This window comes from Neltuma alba, unplaced genomic scaffold (genome assembly GCF_004799145.2).
Source record: "Neltuma alba isolate B1F8T4 unplaced genomic scaffold, ASM479914v2 tig00013485_pilon, whole genome shotgun sequence".
Lineage (NCBI taxonomy): Eukaryota > Viridiplantae > Streptophyta > Magnoliopsida > Fabales > Fabaceae > Neltuma > Neltuma alba.
In genome coordinates, this window is record NW_021637716.1 from 43181 (window position 1) to 61159 (window position 17979).

Sequence of the window (17979 nt, forward strand, 5' to 3'; positions counted from 1 at the left end):
GGAGTTTGACATTTAATTTTGTTTTAATATAAGATCTCAAACATGAAAATAAAAAAAAATACTCACAACAAGTAATAAACAAAAATAAAATAAAATTATGTGTTAATATTCGTTTCTTTATTATATCCATATCACTGACGTATTTCTGACTTCTGAGGACATACATATTGGAGAGTTAAAGAAACTTATAATCTATGGAAAACTTCCGTGATTTGCGACTCATCTTTTGCCATTTCCAATATAATTATGTGTCATTGAAGTATAGGCCCTTTCGTCCATCAATTACTTTTTCTTAAAGTTTTTGTTTCTGTGTATATCATTTGAAAAATTTGTAATATTGAAAACGATTAAGTCCACTTGTGTCATTCTTCTCATACAAGAATTGATATAAATCAATCATCAACTATCAATTAATCAATCATCAATTATCAAGTATCAATCAATCATCAACTATATTCTTAAAAACTTATAATACTCAATTTGTTTAAACATGGGCCAGGTATGACATAATGAAATTCGAATATATTCAATTAATAAGATTTGAATAATATTTTGATTGAGATTTGAGTATATTGAATTAAATAAGAACATCATTATTATATATGAGATTTCAGTACGAAACTCAAATGAAAAAATTAATAATTAATTTTGAATTTAAATAATATTTTAATTAGAATTTGAATATATTGAATTAAATAAAAAAACATCATAGTTAAATAGCATGTCAATTAGGGACTTAAAATAGAAAATTAATTAATTAATTTTAAATTTTCATATGTTCTTTCTAAATTCTGCATATCTAATTCAAATCCCATTTAAATGAATAAAAAAAATTATACTCATATAAGAAGTGAATTTTGATTAGAATTTAAAATCTAATCAAATATTCTAGTTTATACATCACACATGGGAGAAATTCTTAGTTTTTAAGAAAGGAAGATAATTATTAAAAAAATCCCATAACAATTGAGCAAGCTGTAATGACAAGTTTGAGAATATAAAACAAAATATTAGAATCATTCACTTGTCATTAAAATCTTTTAACAGTTATATATATATATATATATTTTTTGAGCTTATAGTAATTCTCCCTGTTTGTATATATACGTCTCTCCCACAAACGTTCGTTCAAGCCACACAAAATTCGCCGAGTACATATCAGTTTCTAAAAGATACTGGGACGTAATAATCCAAGGCGAAACACAGAACCGAGATCAAATCATAACTCGGTACGCAGGACGAAATTGTAACACAGAAGAATCCAAAGGGGAAGTAATTAAAACTTGACACAATATATATATATATATATATATTTCAACACAATTAGGCGCACACACATACACACACATATATATATTAGTGCACACACACATGGCCGCATTATATGATGATGAATAGTGAAAGCTGAAAATAGAAAAGAAAGGAATAAATAGAAAGCGTGTGATGAAGAGAGGTGGTAGAGAAGCTGAGAGCTGCGTGCACAATGCAGTAACTGGGTACCACAAGGGGCATCCGCTAAAGTAGTGAACAGAACCACGCGTCACTCTTTCCGTCAAACCTGCCACTCCCATTCTTAATTATAACTCTTTACCCTTTCTCTTTGTTTCTCTCGATCCAAACTCGCGATAACCTAATAACCAAACACATTTCTCCTCCTCCTCCTTCTTCAACATATCTCATCTACTCACTTGTATCAGTCATATTATCTGTACGTGAGGGTCTCATATATGGGAAAAGGATCATGGCTCCTGCCGGCACTGATCTCTTGCCTCGTCAGACGCCGACGACGATGAAAAGTGGCGGAGGTGCAATCATGGAGGATTCTAATGGCGACACCTTGGACAATTTAAACCATTGTTGTAACAATAGTACTGCCACTGGGAAGCCTCCTAGAGATGTTTCCTCCGTGCGTCATTGCACTAGCTCTACCTTACTCGCCGATTCGGTTTGTCTCTTCTTCCTATCTCTGACCTTTTCTTTGTTCGGCTGAGAATCAAAAGTAATAAACAATGATTATGGATTATATGAGTTGGATTGGATTGTCCGTGTGTGCGCTGTGTCTAGGAAGCAGATATTGTGAGGGTAGACTTGATGAAAACACCGACGACGACGACGACGACGACGGAGGACAAATCGGAGTTCTCACCTGTGTTTCGATCGGGAAGCTGTTCTGAGAAAGGACCCAAGCAGTACATGGAGGATGAGTTCATCGCTGTCGATACTCTCCATGAAAACCTTCCTCCTGCAACTCATCACCTTCCTTCTCCTGGCGCTTTTTACGGGGTTAGATCATTCGGTCTCTTCACACACACGCATATATATATATATTGATTAATGAAAATCTATTGTTATTATTAACATGAATAGTGATGAATACAGATATTTGATGGGCACGGAGGCACGGATGCAGCATTATTTACGAGAAAGAACATCCTCAAGTTTATCACCACAGACTCGCACTTCCCTTGCAGCATCCAAAAGGCGATCAAGAGTGCCTTTGTGAAGGTTGATCACGCCCTAGCCGATGCCATTTCTCTCGATAGATCTTCAGGCACCACTGCTTTAATAGCTTTCATGATGGGAAGGTAATCAATATATGTATATATAACAACCACATTGTACGTGTGTGTGTGTGTGTGTAACCAATTAGACGTAGTATGTGATCTTATAGTTGGTTAAGATCACAATGAATTGATATGTAAAGAATTGTGGAGTAGTTCTGACCAAGAGGGAGGTTAAGATAAGTTCTCATATTAGTTCTTTGATATATACTTGTATATCATTGTTGTCTCCGTATATATTGTGGCACGCAGAAGTATGCTAATAGCCAATATAGGCGATTCTAGAGCTGTGTTGGGAAAACGAGGGAGAGCCGTTGAACTGTCCAAGGATCACAAGCCAAACTGCACGTCGGAGAGACTAAGAATAGAGAAACTGGGCGGCGTAATCTACGACGGATATCTCAACGGCCAACTGTCGGTGGCGAGAGCACTAGGAGACTGGCACATCAAAGGCTCGAAAGGATCAAAGAGCCCATTAATCTCAGAGCCAGAGCTTGAAGAGGTGGTTTTAACACAAGAGGACGAGTACTTAATAATGGGTTGTGATGGATTATGGGACGTGATGAGCAGCCAGTGTGCTGTTACGACGGTGAGGAAGGAACTGATGCAGCACAATGATCCGGCGAGGTGTGCGAAAGCACTGGTAACTGAAGCGTTACAACGTAATACATGCGACAATCTAACTGTTGTTGTTGTCTGTTTCTCACAACATCCTCCTCCTAAGCTTCAGGTTCCTGTGCTGCACAAGAGGAGGAGCATTTCGGCTGAAGGCTTGGATCTTCTTAAGGGCGTACTCTCTTGATCCAATTCTCTTTTGTGTTGTTATTATTAGATGCTTCTTCACTCAGATATTTTCTTGTACATAGTTGTTTTTATTTACAAATGGTGGGGATTTTTCTGATTAATTTTAATTTGTTGTCCCCCTAAAACTAGACTTATATCAAATAACGTCGTCCAAACACAGATACTATACTTTTACATGTAACATATTTTAACATTTATAATATTGTTCCTTTTCTTAACTCGTTTATCTTATGCCAAAACATATATAGGGATATATATATATATATATATCTCTCTATATATATATCAACATATCAACTTGAAGATATAAAAAGGCATATCAACGTAAATGATTTTATAATTTAAAGCATAATAAAATATTATAAAATTAACAAAGAATCAAACAATTATCGGGGTGTTTAGCATCTTAAAAAAATACTTTAAAAAAAATTATTTAAATTAAGATAAAACTCCTCTCACATATATCATAAAATTATTTTTAAAATTATGATTTGGTTTTAATCCAAATATCTGCGTATCAATGATGAGGTCCACAATTTTCAAGCTGTGTGGCTGGAAACATCCATCATTTCCGATCGTCCATAAAGGCGTCTGATGTGATCTGCTTTGACCGAGCCAATCCATCGCATTATTTTTTACTCCGTCTGTTTCTTATTATAAGAGACAAATAACCAAATTACGTTGATCAAAAAAATAGTTAAAATTAGTTGAGGAGAATTAATGTGTAAAAAGTATAATGTTTTTTCCAACAATGCCCCCATTAATAAGGAGAGAGAGTATGAGAGAGAATAATTAAATTATTAAAAGAAAGAGAAGTGAGAGGGAGAGAGAGTATGAGTTGGAGACAAAATAAATAGGAGTAAAATAGAAAATCAATACAAAAAAATAGAGACAACTTTTAATTGTCTCTTATATATGGGAACATGCCATAAACATCAAATGTCTCTTATAATAAAGAACGGAGGGAGTATCATTTATAAGCCGTGTTTATATATAATGATATGTATTAACACAGTTTATAAAAAATTTTATTTCTGTTCTTATTTAAAAATTTGGAAAAACCATATTAGAGGTACTTATATTTTTTTTAATTTTTAATTTGGTACTTATGTGTTTTTTGTTCTTAACTAAATCTTTAATTTTGCTCTATTAACATCATTAATCCTTATGTAGAGACTAAAAATATCAATAGAACAAAGTTATAAGAGCTAATGTTGCTAAAAAGATAAAATTAAATGTTTAATTAAAAAGAAAAAAACACATAGGTACCAAATTAAAAATTGAGAGAAAGTATAGGTACCTTCAATATAGTTTTCCCTAAAAATTTTAATAGACATAATATCTTCTTGACCAGGTTTTAAAATTGAACAAGAAAATATTTTAAGCTATTTTAATCCAATTTTTCAGCACGCATAAAACACGTCTCGCTTGTGTTCTCTCTGTAGCTTACCGTACACGCACCAACACATGTCGTTTTTCGTCTTTTTCTTTTGTGGCGGTGGGGATGATTACTAAACGACATTGGCTGTGGCCCGGAGAGAGCAAAGCTGTGAACGGGCAAAAACGGCAGGTGGCTCGTCAGTCGTCACATGTGCGAGTCTAATAACATAAAATTATAATATTTCCCCTTGAATTTTTTTAAAATTTATTAAGAAAAAAAAAAGAAGCACAAATCTGGATCCACATATCATACATTACGTAGTCACGTGTGATAAATTTTATTATTTGATTCAATATTTCATTTTAAATAATACACAGTGAAATCATTCGATTATTTAGCTCACGCATGCAAACAATAAGCATAATCTTAAAAATATTATTCACAATTCAAGTCACCCATTTTATTTATCTAGGAGAACTAAGGGGGTAAAACTATCCCATTTATAAATTTGAAATTATAAATATTATAATTTTGTATAAATTTCAGGGAGAATTCCCCAAAAAAAATCTTTAAATCTCAAAATTTTAAATCAGTATTTTTTATTATACTTTAATAACAATTAACTATATTTGAAAAATAAATAACAACACATTTTTATAATTTTTTTAATTTAAAATTTTGAAAATTTAAAAACATATTTTTGGAGATTTTTCCTCGACTCTTAAAATTTTATTATTTTTTCTGTGTCATAGCAATTAAAGCCGTGAGAGTAGTTGGTGCAAAACTGGAGATATGCTATCGGCCCCAAAAGAATAAAATATGAATGGGATAGCAGAAAGGAGGAGTCGCCTGTAAGAAAGAGACATTCATTCAATCCCTTTGGGGCGAATAATTTGGAGTTCTTGGACGATGGGCAATTAATCTTTTATGAAAAAGTATTATAAAAATGTTAATATTAATTGTAAACGTTTCTTATTTAGTCTGATGTATTTGTGGCCTATGTGAAATTATGCTCTCATGAAAAGGATTAAAACACATCGACATATTTTCTTAGATACATCCAACATCACGAAACACTACCTCCGGTCTTAATTATAAGAGTTTGTTGACTAATTTGAGGAGATTAAAGAAAGAAGTTAAGTTATTATTTGTTCTATTTCTGGTTCTTAATATAAGAGTTTGTTTGACTTTTACTTTGGTTCTAAATATAAGACTTCTATCTACTTTATCTCTCATATTTATCCATTTTTTTTCCAAGATAGTCCTTTAATAATGGTAGTTTTAGATAACAAACTTGATTAGCAAGAATATTTTAGGAAAAAACAATATTCATTCATTATAAATAACTAACTTAATTAAATTCCTTAATCTTCCCAAATTAGTCAACCGGGTCATATAATTAGGACCGAAGATAGTAATAAATAGATGTTGGTTTTCCTAAAATATCCTTGCTAATCAAGTGTATTAGCTAGAACTACTATTGTTAGAAAGACTATCTTAGAAAAAAATATATAAATATGAGAGACAAAATGGATTGACATCTTATATTTAGGATCAAAATAAAAATCAAATAAGGTCTTATATTAAGGATATGAGGTAGTATTTTTTAAGGGGGTTTAGCATCTTGAAATAATTTTTTTAGATAATTAATAAAACTGAAAAGAGGAATTCGCATTATATTGGTAGTAAGAGAGAAAGTCTTAAGAAGATAGAGAAGCTTTTGATAGAAATTGAAGTCAGAAACAACAGCATCCGTCCATTTAATTATTTTAAGGAATAGGAATAGAAAGTTTTAGGAAATTAGGATACTAATTGATGATTTAAGCATCCTCAACTTGCTAGCATAATGACAAACCTGTCAATATTAATCTGATCTCATTTAACCTAAAATTAATTACAATACTTAAATTGGGCTAAATCATATTTTTATTTTACACTGGATTTTCAAAACTTAAATCCTATAATTTTAAGGGATAAATTAATGAGTCAGTTTCATAAGTATGGTCTGGCTTGCCCATTCTATTCTATTAATAATAAGTTACAAATAATGTAACTTTTTTAATAAATTATAACTTGAGTTTTGAAATATCATAAATATTTTGAATTTATAATTTTAAGAATCACGGGTGATGACTTTGAAAAGCATTGGTTACAGTAATCTGAAAGCATAAGTACGCTAAATTGCTAACAACTTTGATTCCTTACGGAAGTTTTAATTTTGAAAGGCTTAGAAGCGTGGTTATATAGTTTATGTGCTTAGCTTCCTTAAATCTCATTTTCTTAAATAAGAAAAATTAAAGGGCCAATCAAAATGTTAGATAAAGCATTGACTAATTAAGATCCTCTGAAGATATCTATTGGCAGAGAATGTCTCTTTCCTTTTCATTTTCAAATTGGACTCTTTTTTTTTTTAATATAGGATTTAATAAATCTCTAGAAAATTTGAAATTTTCACCGTTTAATTGTCCCGTGTTTAAAGACTCCTTCTTAAAATTAAAGATAAACATTATTTTATAATTATATAATAAAAAAACATACTCTCCCATGACCATCGGTTTTTAATATTTTTATCTACGTACTTATAAGTTAGGTGTTTGATATATTTGCAAAATAAATTATATAATTTATTATTTATGAATAATGTAGCTTTCTGACATACTTTTTTATAATTTACATTAACTGGCACTGATGATGGTGATTTTTTCCCCTAAAATAATATTGGTGGGACGGAAAGAGAAAGAAGATACTGTGATGAGTGGAGAAGAGGTTTCACGGTTACACATTATTTGGTCCATTTTTTATTTTTCACATAAAGAAGTCTATTTTACAAGAGACTATTTTGAGGGTATTTTTTATCCTATTCCTCCCTATTTATACTCTCATTAAAAGGGAGTATTTATTAATAAGATTAATTATTAAATGAAGAAATTTAAAAAAAATGGTTTTTTTTGGTTTTGAGAATCAATTACTATTTATTTGTTTCCTAATTAAAGGGAGAAGGGACAGGCGAGAGCAATTTGTGAAATTTTATATTTTAATTGACAACTGGTCCCCAACTTGTCCACAACTTGGGCCTTGCTGTCATTTATCATAACATGTGTTTTCAAAAAAAGAAAAGAAGTTATCATCATATATATATATATATGTTCATCTAGATATCTTGTCGTTTTCTATTTCAAAGTTCAACCAATAATCGAACTTCATTATTATTTTTTTTCCAACTAATCCAACTTTATATTTGCTTCCTCTGACTCGGAACGTGATCAGATCACGCCCCACACGAGATTATCTCTCATCTCAATCTTCCTCTCCCTCTCCTCCAACGGCGATCATCTCTCTGTTTGTTTCCTGCTCCAAATTTGATTCCCAGCTCCAATCCGTTTTTTTCCCCTGTCGATCCCCACTCACTTTCTCCGGATTGAACATTGAACAATCAAAAGCAGCCGCCATTCGTGTAATTACAACTAGCCAGCCCAGAAATTCAAGCCAATGGGGTTTGAGAATCAAGCAAGTTCATCGTCCTACTCTTTACCACCGTACCCACGAGAAGACACTCCTCTTCTCACCAAATCTCCTCCTCTTTCCTCCAACTTCAAGACCTTCGCCAACATCTTCATCGCCATTGTAGGTGCTGGTGTCCTTGGTCTTCCCTATTGCTTCAAGCGAACGGGATGGGTCCTGGGCTTACTCATGCTTTTCACCGTCGCTTTTCTCACCTATCACTGCATGATGCTTCTGGTCTACACTCGCCGTAGGCTCGAATCGATCACGGGTTTCTCCAAAATCAACTCATTCGGCGATCTCGGCTTCGCCATCTGTGGTCCCATCGGCAGATTCTCCGTCGACGCCATGATCGTCCTTTCTCAAGCTGGGTTCTGCGTGAGCTACCTAATCTTCATTTCCAATACTATGGCACATTTAGTAAGCCATAACACACCAACATCCCCGATTTTGGGTTTATCCCCGAAAGTCCTATTCCTCTGGGGTTGCTTTCCGTTTCAATTGGGGTTGAATTCCATTCGAACTTTGACCCACCTGGCTCCTCTTAGCATATTCGCTGATGTGGTCGATATAGCAGCGAAGAGTATAGTTATGGTGGAGGATGTGTTTGTGTTTATGAAGAACAGGCACGCTTTAGAAGCATTTGGTAGCGTTTCGGTATTCTTCTATGGTGTTGGTGTGGCAGTGTATGCTTTCGAAGGAATTGGAATGATTTTGCCTTTGGAATCAGAAGCCAAGGACAAACAGAATTTTGGAAGGATCCTAGGTTTGGGTATGACAGTGATTTCTCTCCTGTTTGGAGCATTTGGCGCTCTTGGTTACTTTGCTTTTGGGAATGAAACCAAAGATATCATCACTACCAATCTGGGACCAGGACTCGTGAGCACTCTGGTTCAATTGGGACTCTCTATCAACCTGTTCTTCACTTTTCCATTGATGATGAACCCTGTTTATGAAGTTGTGGAAAGAAGGCTGTGTGATTCTAGGTACTGCTTGTGGCTGAGGTGGTTGATGGTATTAGGGGTAAGCTTGGTGGCTCTTTTGGTGCCAAATTTTGCGGATTTTCTGTCACTAGTAGGAAGCAGTGTGTGTGTTGTGCTAAGCTTTATATTGCCTGCCATGTTCTATTATCTGGCATTCAAAAATGAGTTGGGTTGGAGATCTAAGATCTGTAATGGTGCAATTGTTGTTTTCGGATGCATTGTGGCAATCTCAGGAACTTGGTCTTCTTTGATGGAGATTTTTGCACCTAAGGCTTAATTGGGTATAAACATTTCACTTTGCTGTTTGATATATTTATAACTATTCAGCCACAAAAGGCCGTGAAAGTTGGGTTGGGATTCACAGGAGTTTAAGTCTTGTTCATCCAATCCAATGCGGGGGAGGATTCATTTCAGTCTGTTGGGATTCGATACGAGGATTTTAGTCTTGTCTTGTCTAAAATCTCATCCCTTAAATGCAATCTTCGGGAGGATTTCAGTGTTGCTTTTTAGTTTTTAGAGTCCAAAAAGGTTTCAGTCTGGTCTCGTATGAAATCTCAGCCCTTAATACGATCGAAGGGACTTGAGATTCCATACAATTCAAAGGGATCACATGAACTGGATAGTAGTTGTAAACTAGTAAGTGCTGAATGATGAAATAAAAGGTTGCTGATTTGCCAGGCAACTAGCGTGTTTTTAATTTTTGATTCTCTCATTAGATCATGTAAATTCGAAGAAATAAATGTAAGAAATAGAATGCCACCCAAGAGGGATGTTAAAGTTGTAGAATATTTAAAATGTTTTTATAATAAATAGAGTTTCTTTGTTGAAGTAAATCCAATGTTAGAATCTTATTGGCAAAAATACTTGAACGATTTCCACAATTTAGAAGCTAGAATAGGATTTCTAGAAGGTAATTTTGAAGTTAAAGCTATAAATACTTGAAATTCAGCTTTAAATAATAAAATAGAATGCAAACAAAAGCCGCTACAAATATAAAGAGTTAAAGGATCAAGAGCTTGCAACCAGTGATCCTCTCTGTTTTAACCCTGTTCACTTGAGCCTATTTTCAACCACAATTACGAGAAATCCATCAGAAATCAACTTTGAAATTTGTTGAGCTAAAATCCTTTTCAAACATTTTTTAAATTGTAAGGATAAGGTGTCTCTTAGATAGTTTATAAAGGTGAGATATCTCCAAAGAGAAGAGTCTTCACTGTGATGACTCGCAGGTGACTAATTTAAACTTGGGGACAATAGGAAAAGAACGCATTACCCTTTTAGAAATTGAAAACAGGTTCAAGTGAATAGAGTTAAAACAGAGTAAATTATTGTTTGCTAGCTCTTCATCCTTTTACTCTTTGCATTTGTTTTGTAGTGGATGTTGTTTGCATTCTGTTTTATTATTTAAAACTGAATTTCAAGTATTTTTATAGCGCTTCTAACGTTGGATTCACTTAAACAGACACACTCTATTTATTATAAAAATATTTTAAATATCCTAAAAATTTAACACCCCTCTTATGTGGTATGCTATTTCTTAAATTTTTTTTCTTCAAATCTACATTATCTAATTCCAGAAGGGGGGAAAAAAAAGGCGGAAGGGGGAGTATAAGAGAATCAAAGATTAAAAACGTGCTAGTTGTCTGGCAAATCAGCAACCTTTTATTCATGATTCTACACCTACTTGTTTACACGCAGAGCAAGATGAGGAGACTGAAATTTTATTACTCAAATGATAAAGATAAAAACATTTGATGGCTCAATAAATAATGATTTCCAATAAAAAATAATTAAACATTTCGACATTTTAAAAATATTTTGAGTTTGCAAAACACGTTTGGTCAAAAATGCCTCCGTGGATATCATAAAAAAATTAATTTTAAAGGTCAAAGTCATCGTTGCATTAAATCGTTCAAATACCTTCATTTTTCTCAAGCCGTGATTTCAAGCCTCAATCATGTTATGTCATAAACAACCTATGTCTATGTCTGCGTTTCAATTCTACTCAAAATCAATTTCCCAACATCTTCATCTTAATACTTTTGAAAAGCAAATATATCTCCATTGATCCACCACACAAAATAGGTCATCAAAGGTTAAGAACAAGTATGGTCTAATGTTCTTTTTCTTCTTCGGATAATACCAATGTTCGCTTTCTTCGTGTAAATAAGTACATGTATAATACAAATAAAGCAGACACAACATATATTGCTGTGCACAGGGCCATTGCTATAGTATATAGAGATGCCTGATGTGTGATTTTAAAATAGGCTTGTACGGTAAATTTAATACCCGCATTCATAGACGAGACAGAGAAACGAAGAAGGAAGGAAGGTGGAGAAAAAAGTGGAAAGATTGAAGAGCGTCTCTTGTCTCGCCTCACAAACATTGGCACTTTTCTCTCTCTCCTTTCTTTATTTCCTTTCCCCCAAATCAAAGCTTCAAATTTGGTCATGTCCTAGAAATCCCACGTCCAAGCAATTTCAATCAATAGTCAAATCATTTCTTAATTCGATTCAGATCAGACTTTTAACGGAAAATTAACAAGTCCAAGAAAACTTGTAAAAGGAGATGTCTTGCTCATCGTCATCCGGGTCTGAGGAAGAGGATGAGGGCTTCGATTCCTACAGAAAAGGAGGCTACCACGCCGTCAGGGTCGGCGATCAGTTCGCCGGTGGGAGGTACATAGCACAGAGGAAGCTGGGGTGGGGTCAGTTTTCCACCGTCTGGCTCGCTTACGATACTCGCAATTCTGTATGTTTGATCCTCGCTTTTTTATCTCCCACACTGTATTTTCTGAATTTGGTATCCTACTAATAGTTACTTCAAAGAGAGGGAGATTTTCTTGAGTCGCTTGTCCGTCATCTTTGATTGATTTGGCGTATGATTCGTGTCCCAGATGCGAAACTCTACACATCATTTCCTGTTGATGCAATCTGTTTTAAATCTATAGGAGTAGAGTTATGAATAATTTTGATGCTGATGTATTGGTATTCTTCTTATTTGGGCAAAGGCAATAACTTGCTCTGTTTTTTTTTCCCCCCTCCCTTTTTAAAGGTGAAGGTTCCAAGATCTTCCTTTCATATCTTCCACCGACACTTTATTGAACTATTGATCCATAGTCCAAATTACGTAGAAATTGTGTTTTGATCTGTGATAGATTTTATTTCAGCATTTTTTTTCCTCCCTGCTTCTATGCTTTGGTTCGTCCTTACCTTAGATTTTCAAAATTTCTATATTAACTTTTCTATCCTAATTATATCACTCTATTAAACTAATCGAATGTAGATTCATTGGTTTTGGGATGGCAATATCGTTAACTGGCAAATCTTGTTTTCATCTGAACACTCCGGTACCTTCTTTCTCAACTAGTGTACGTAGTTGTCAAGATGTATCACAAGTATACAAATTCTTCTTGTTGGAATATAACGGCCAATGGTCACCACGGATGTTTTCACATTTACGCTTCTTATATGCTGACACAATGATGCTTATGGATCTGGATTCTTTGCTGCTCTGCAGCAGCAACAGATCTGGATTGTCTTGGAAACATCAGTAGAGGATCCATGTCCAATGCTTATAGACTGTTTATTTCTATTTTGCTTCATTCTAAAATTTAATAATGGAATCTTCAGGGCCTATATTGGCCACTCTCGTTGGTAGGCATGCAGTGAGCTGCATGTGGCAACGATGTCAATCTGAATTCTAATTTGGATCAGGCAAAACAGAGTGTTTAGAGTCTTTAAAACGAACAATTACCAGGGTCATGGGTTTGCTACTTTTGCTACCTCAAACCACTTTATTTGATGTAGAACTTACATTAATGCTTGAATTTGGTAGAGAGAAAGGGCCTAAAGAAAAAAGAAATGCAGAGAGAGAGAGAGAGAGAGAGAGAGAGAGAGAACAATCTGAGTCTGTATTTTTTACATCGAATATATTCTAATGTGAATTTTGTGGTTTTCAGACATATGTTGCCCTCAAAATCCAGAAAAGTGCAGCCCAGTTTGCCGAGGCCGCCCTTCATGAGATAAATGTTCTTTCATCCATTGCTGAGGGAGACCCTTCAAATTCAAAGTGTGTCGTCCAATTGATTGACAACTTTAAGCATTCAGGCCCAAATGGGCAGCACCACTGCATGGTCCTTGAGTTCCTTGGTGATAGCTTGCTTCGTCTGATCAGATATAGACGTTACAAAGGCCTTCCAATGAATAAAGTTAGAGAAATTTGTAAATGCATTTTGATTGGTTTGGATTACTTGCATAGCGAACTTCGCATAATCCACTCAGACCTAAAACCTGAAAATGTCCTCCTCTTATCCACCATTGATCCTGCCAAAGACCCAGTTAGATCTGGACAAAGCCCGATTCTGGAGAGGCCTGAGGGAAGCATAAATATGGGATTTTCAAGTGTTATTGAGAAAAAGTTGAAAAGGAGAGCCAGAAGAGCAGTTGCTAAAATATCAGGAAGAACTTCTTTAGGAGAAGCTGGAGAGGCTCCAAAATCTGATAGAAATGTTGATGGAATTGATGTGCAATGCAAGATAGTTGATTTTGGAAATGCGTGCTGGGCAGATAAGCCATTTGCAGAGGAAATCCAGACGAGGCAGTACAGAGCTCCTGAAGTTATACTGCAGGCTGGGTACTCCTCCTCTGTTGACATGTGGTCTTTTGCTTGCATTGCTTTTGAGCTCGCCACAGGTGATATGATGTTTACTCCCAAGCCAGGACAAGGTTTTAGTGAGGATGAGGTATATGGTTTGCACTTTCTAGTTCATAAGAAATAGTAGCTGCTTAGTGAAATTATGATATTGTTTATGCATAGGCTGATTGGTAGCTTGGACTTGTTTGCTGCAATATAGTAGTTAGATGATCACATAACAAATATCTGGCTTCGCTAATTTTGAGAGTTATAGCTTTGTAGGGCCTTAAACCAGTGGAGTCTTATTGCTTAATCCTGTCTAAAATGATTCAATATATGTTACTATGTTGGGTACCAAAATAGCAAAGAAAATAGAGTAGGATAGAATATTATCTAGAGCCAGAATCTGTAACTCTAGAAAGAAGAGAAGGAGAAGTTTGGTCTGAATAATACTGCCATTACATCACGATAACTGATACATGATTGTCTTAAATAGTTTGGATAACAATAAGTGGCTAATATTAAAGTAGAAACTTACAATAACCAGCAAATAGAAACTGACTTACAGATTGATTAAGTTAAAAACTACCCCATATCCTCTCACTTTCTCCTAGAGTACACAAGGAGAGGAAGCTGAGTGCTAACATACTAAATAGAACATGATGGGCATCCAAGTGGGGTGGGGACCCTTCTCTGAATAGCTATTGAGGTGGGAGAACTACCCCACTTAACTACCTCATGATCATCTTGCACCACTAAACGTGGAGTCAGACATCACATACTATATAGACGTTTAGTTTCTTTTTTTCCCTGCTGATTGTTATTTCACACAATCCATAAGCATGCAGTGAGTGCAAGCATCTTTAAATGTGGAATTTGAATTATACTTTGATTTGTTCATAAAAGAAAAAGGAATAGTTATTGTCAAATTCTTAGTTTAAATGGCAAATTAAACTGGTTCTGACTGCATTAATGCCGTGCATTGTGTTGACTTCAGGACCACCTTGCCCTGATGATGGAACTCCTTGGAAAGATGCCCCGGAAGGTGAATGTTCATATTTATACTATCTTAGCGTAGTTCTTGGAAGCTATTCCGGTATTCCTAATACTTGTAAAATGCAGGTTGCCGTCAGTGGAGCGAAATCCAGGATTACTTTGACAGACATGGGGATCTAAAAAGAATTAGGAGGCTAAAATTCTGGCCACTTGACAAATTTTGATTGATAAATACAAATTTTCAGAGAGTGATGCTCGTGAGTTCTCAGAATTTATTTCTCCACTTCTGGATTTTTCCCCAGAGAAGCGGCCAACTGCACAACACTGTTTAGAACACCCATGGCTTAGTGGTCAAGCCAACTCCAAATAATGAGAAATGATTCTAGTTGTGAAAGGTTGATGGTTGGGGCTTTATAAAACTAATGGGAGAAAGCGAAGGGAAGAAAAGTATTTGACAGAGCCATAGTTACTGCATTTTAAGCTCCTCCTTCCACATATAATAACCTGTTATTGGTTGTGATTCTTTGTTGATTTGTTCCGGTTGTTATTTTTTATTGGGTTAATATACACAAAGATGTATAGTAGAGAATTTTGTTCCTCTAGAGACAATATACACAGGAATTTGCGTGTATATTCTTTTTTAATTAATAAAGTTATTTTGGATCCAATGTTATTGTATGATCAAATCCCAGTGTTTTTCAGATCCATTTTGCATCTTTTTTTTGTTTTCTTTTTCAGTCTCTCCATATGTTTTAACTGTGGTTGACAACTTGACATTCATCCCAATAAGTTGTAAAAGCTTGAAGCTTTGGTTGGAGTGCGTTTACTATTAAAATTTTCACATAAATATTTAATTATGTCTTTATTTATTATTCATGAACATAAGCTGTTCAAATATAAAGTAGATATTAAATAGAGATAAAATTAAAAAAATTATTAAATTTAAAGATAAAATTATCAATATTTAATTTTTTCCCCTAATTTTGATATAAAATATGTTAGAAATGTCTTATAAATGAAAGAGGAGAGCATGAATACATTATTTTTAGATTCTACATAATTTTATTCCTAGGAGGAGAAGGGGGAAAATAGCAGCAACAGGGAACTTTATCGGATGGAAAGATTAGCCAAATCATGACTTTTTATGGCAAATTTAATTAGCAAGAAGTTACACAAACAACTTAAAACCAATCCAAATTTTAAGAATACCCATTCCAAACTAAAACTACAGCTACCAGAAAGGTTGGTAATATGAAAATTAAGACATGACGAAGCAAACGAAGACGAAGAAGAGCTGTTATTTTGGTGCTACCCATACAAGGCGAAACCAAATCATCGGAAAAGTCGAAAAGGAAACATGCGCCGCCATTCAAATCCATTTTGTTTTGTTTTTGTTTTTTTAATTTTTTAAATATTTGGTAGTTCATATAATAAAGAGAGAAGAAAAAAACCCAACCTTTTTTGTTTATGGAAATCTAATAACCTCTTATAATCAGAATAGGGCTAAAATAACAAAGTTCACGTTAAAATTGAGCCAGTTTACCAATCCAATTGCATCCCGCAGCATAAGTCTTAGCCTTCGTATAAACATGATTAAGAATATGCTGTCCTCTAATTTGCACCTTCATGTATTATTACCTCTTCTCATCAAATGAACTAGTTTTCTTCCCCTTAAACAAAACATGAAGTAAGATCCATGTGATAGATGAACTTTTGTACCAACTGCTACATTCACTCACTTGCTTACCATAGAAAATGCACCATTCCTAGTTCACATTAGGTTTCAACAGTCTTGAATCCTCAAGGGTATCATGTTAATACGGTAATATGGAACTACGGGAACAAGCATTTGTTCAATAATAACCTTTGATTTTGCAAGACCATCTATTAACGCCACCACACCCCAATGCTCAGGCACAAGTGCATATGAAAGACACAGCATACACGTCATTAACTTTGGAAATTTTCATTTCTCCTTTAGGAACCCCAAAATGCACTTAATTCAATAACAGAAATTTCATATACAGGAAGGAATTAAAAAAATTTCGCCATCAGGAGCAGATGTATCACTTAATAGAACAGACATTATCATCATAAATCCCTTCAATTTTGTCACCTTTAGCACCTGTCTTCAACCAGCTAGATAGAGCTCTGCTTTCAAATAAAGGTTATTTAACACATCTATTTAAGAACCCACACTAAACCTTAGTTTTAAGGTAGTTTCAAAGCATAACTCTACAATGTACAGAGAGGAAAATAAATAAAAGCACACCAAAGACACAGGATGGCACTTATGTACTGAAAGTATACAGGGTTTTTTCATCTATACTAGCTAAATCAAACGAATTTTAGCAAGAGGAACTTTTCTTATTTCAGTTTAACCTCGTTTCTATATAAATGATCCAACAAAGGAATGCACAATTTTATTTTATTTTTAATAGCGAAAATATACCCTCTCTCTCCTCTCATTTCTAACTCTCATCAGTTTATGTTAAAACACAATAACTATTACTCAACAACACAGGAATTACCAATCTCTCTCCCGACCACCTTAAGATCTCTCAGCGCCTCCTCAGTAACATACTAGAAACTCTCAAAAGATCTACATTTCATCTTAGTGAGAAAAGCCAAAGCATTGATATAACATAGAAGTGCATAATTGTCCAGATAGAGAGTAATAGCAATTCTGTCACCAACTCACACAATCACATAAGCTAAAAAGAAATAAAAAGACTATGGGGTGCTCTACGGTCATATTCCCCTTTAATCCCAACTGAACAAACCAGGATTGTACACGAGAAAAAAAAAAGAGAAAGAATCACCAATAGAAGATATAAAAAATGTGACTCATTGAGCTTTGTACAAATGCATAAAGACCATTTTATTAAATAACTCAGTAGGCAATCATGATCATTCAGAACTCAAAACATGTTCAGACACAAAGAATAACAAGCCAAAAAAAGGGAAGATAAAGTAAAGCAATGGAGCTCCTCCAATACACAATAGCATCTACAATTGCATAACAAGCAGATGCAAAAAAAAAAAAAAAAAAAAAAGAGGAGCAAATATCGAAGGAAACGTTTGAAAATTAGTGAGTATTGCAAAACATATGTGT

At 34.4% G+C, this 17979-nt stretch overlaps 3 protein-coding genes across 4 annotated transcripts; all 3 read left to right on the forward strand.

The window, feature by feature from the left end:
* Nucleotides 1-1873: 1873 nt before the first annotated feature.
* Nucleotides 1874-3363, forward strand: LOC114737719 (probable protein phosphatase 2C 47). 2 transcript variants are annotated; one of them, XM_028925671.1, is made up of 4 exons: nucleotides 1874-1945; nucleotides 2072-2283; nucleotides 2380-2585; nucleotides 2814-3363. In XM_028925671.1, the coding sequence occupies exons 2-4, from the start codon at nucleotides 2092-2094 to the stop codon at nucleotides 3361-3363; spliced, it is 948 nt and encodes a 315-aa protein (XP_028781504.1). In that variant the 5' UTR covers nucleotides 1874-1945; nucleotides 2072-2091. The 2 variants fall into 2 exon arrangements, with proteins under 2 accessions (XP_028781504.1, XP_028781506.1); XM_028925673.1 differs by lacking the exon at nucleotides 1874-1945 and having other exon boundaries at nucleotides 2020-2283.
* Nucleotides 3364-7998: 4635 nt separating this feature from the next.
* Nucleotides 7999-9927, forward strand: LOC114737717 (amino acid transporter AVT3C-like). The gene has a single exon (XM_028925669.1). It carries the CDS (start codon nucleotides 8236-8238, stop codon nucleotides 9505-9507), a length of 1272 nt encoding a protein of 423 aa, XP_028781502.1. The 5' UTR covers nucleotides 7999-8235; the 3' UTR covers nucleotides 9508-9927.
* A 1674-nt stretch (nucleotides 9928-11601) lies between these two features.
* LOC114737718 (SRSF protein kinase 1-like) lies at nucleotides 11602-15246 on the forward strand. Its single transcript, XM_028925670.1, is given in 6 exon segments — nucleotides 11602-11984; nucleotides 13195-13977; nucleotides 14866-14913; nucleotides 14991-15012; nucleotides 15015-15077; nucleotides 15080-15246. Coding segments are annotated over 6 exon segments (1254 nt in total). The 5' UTR covers nucleotides 11602-11801; the 3' UTR covers nucleotides 15235-15246.
* The last annotated feature ends 2733 nt before the right edge of the window (nucleotides 15247-17979 follow it).

Excerpts from the sequence above, each read along its gene's own strand:
- LOC114737717 (XM_028925669.1), top strand. The coding sequence starts at position 8,236 with ATGGGGTTTGAGAATCAAGCAAGTTCATCGTCCTACTCTTTACCACCG.
- LOC114737719 (XM_028925671.1), top strand. The coding sequence starts at position 2,092 with ATGAAAACACCGACGACGACGACGACGACGACGGAGGACAAATCGGAG. Across the intron at positions 2,284-2,379 it reads CTCCTGGCGCTTTTTACGGG|ATATTTGATGGGCACGGAGG; the intron begins GTTAGATCATTC and ends TGATGAATACAG. Across the intron at positions 2,586-2,813 it reads ATAGCTTTCATGATGGGAAG|AAGTATGCTAATAGCCAATA; the intron begins GTAATCAATATA and ends TGTGGCACGCAG.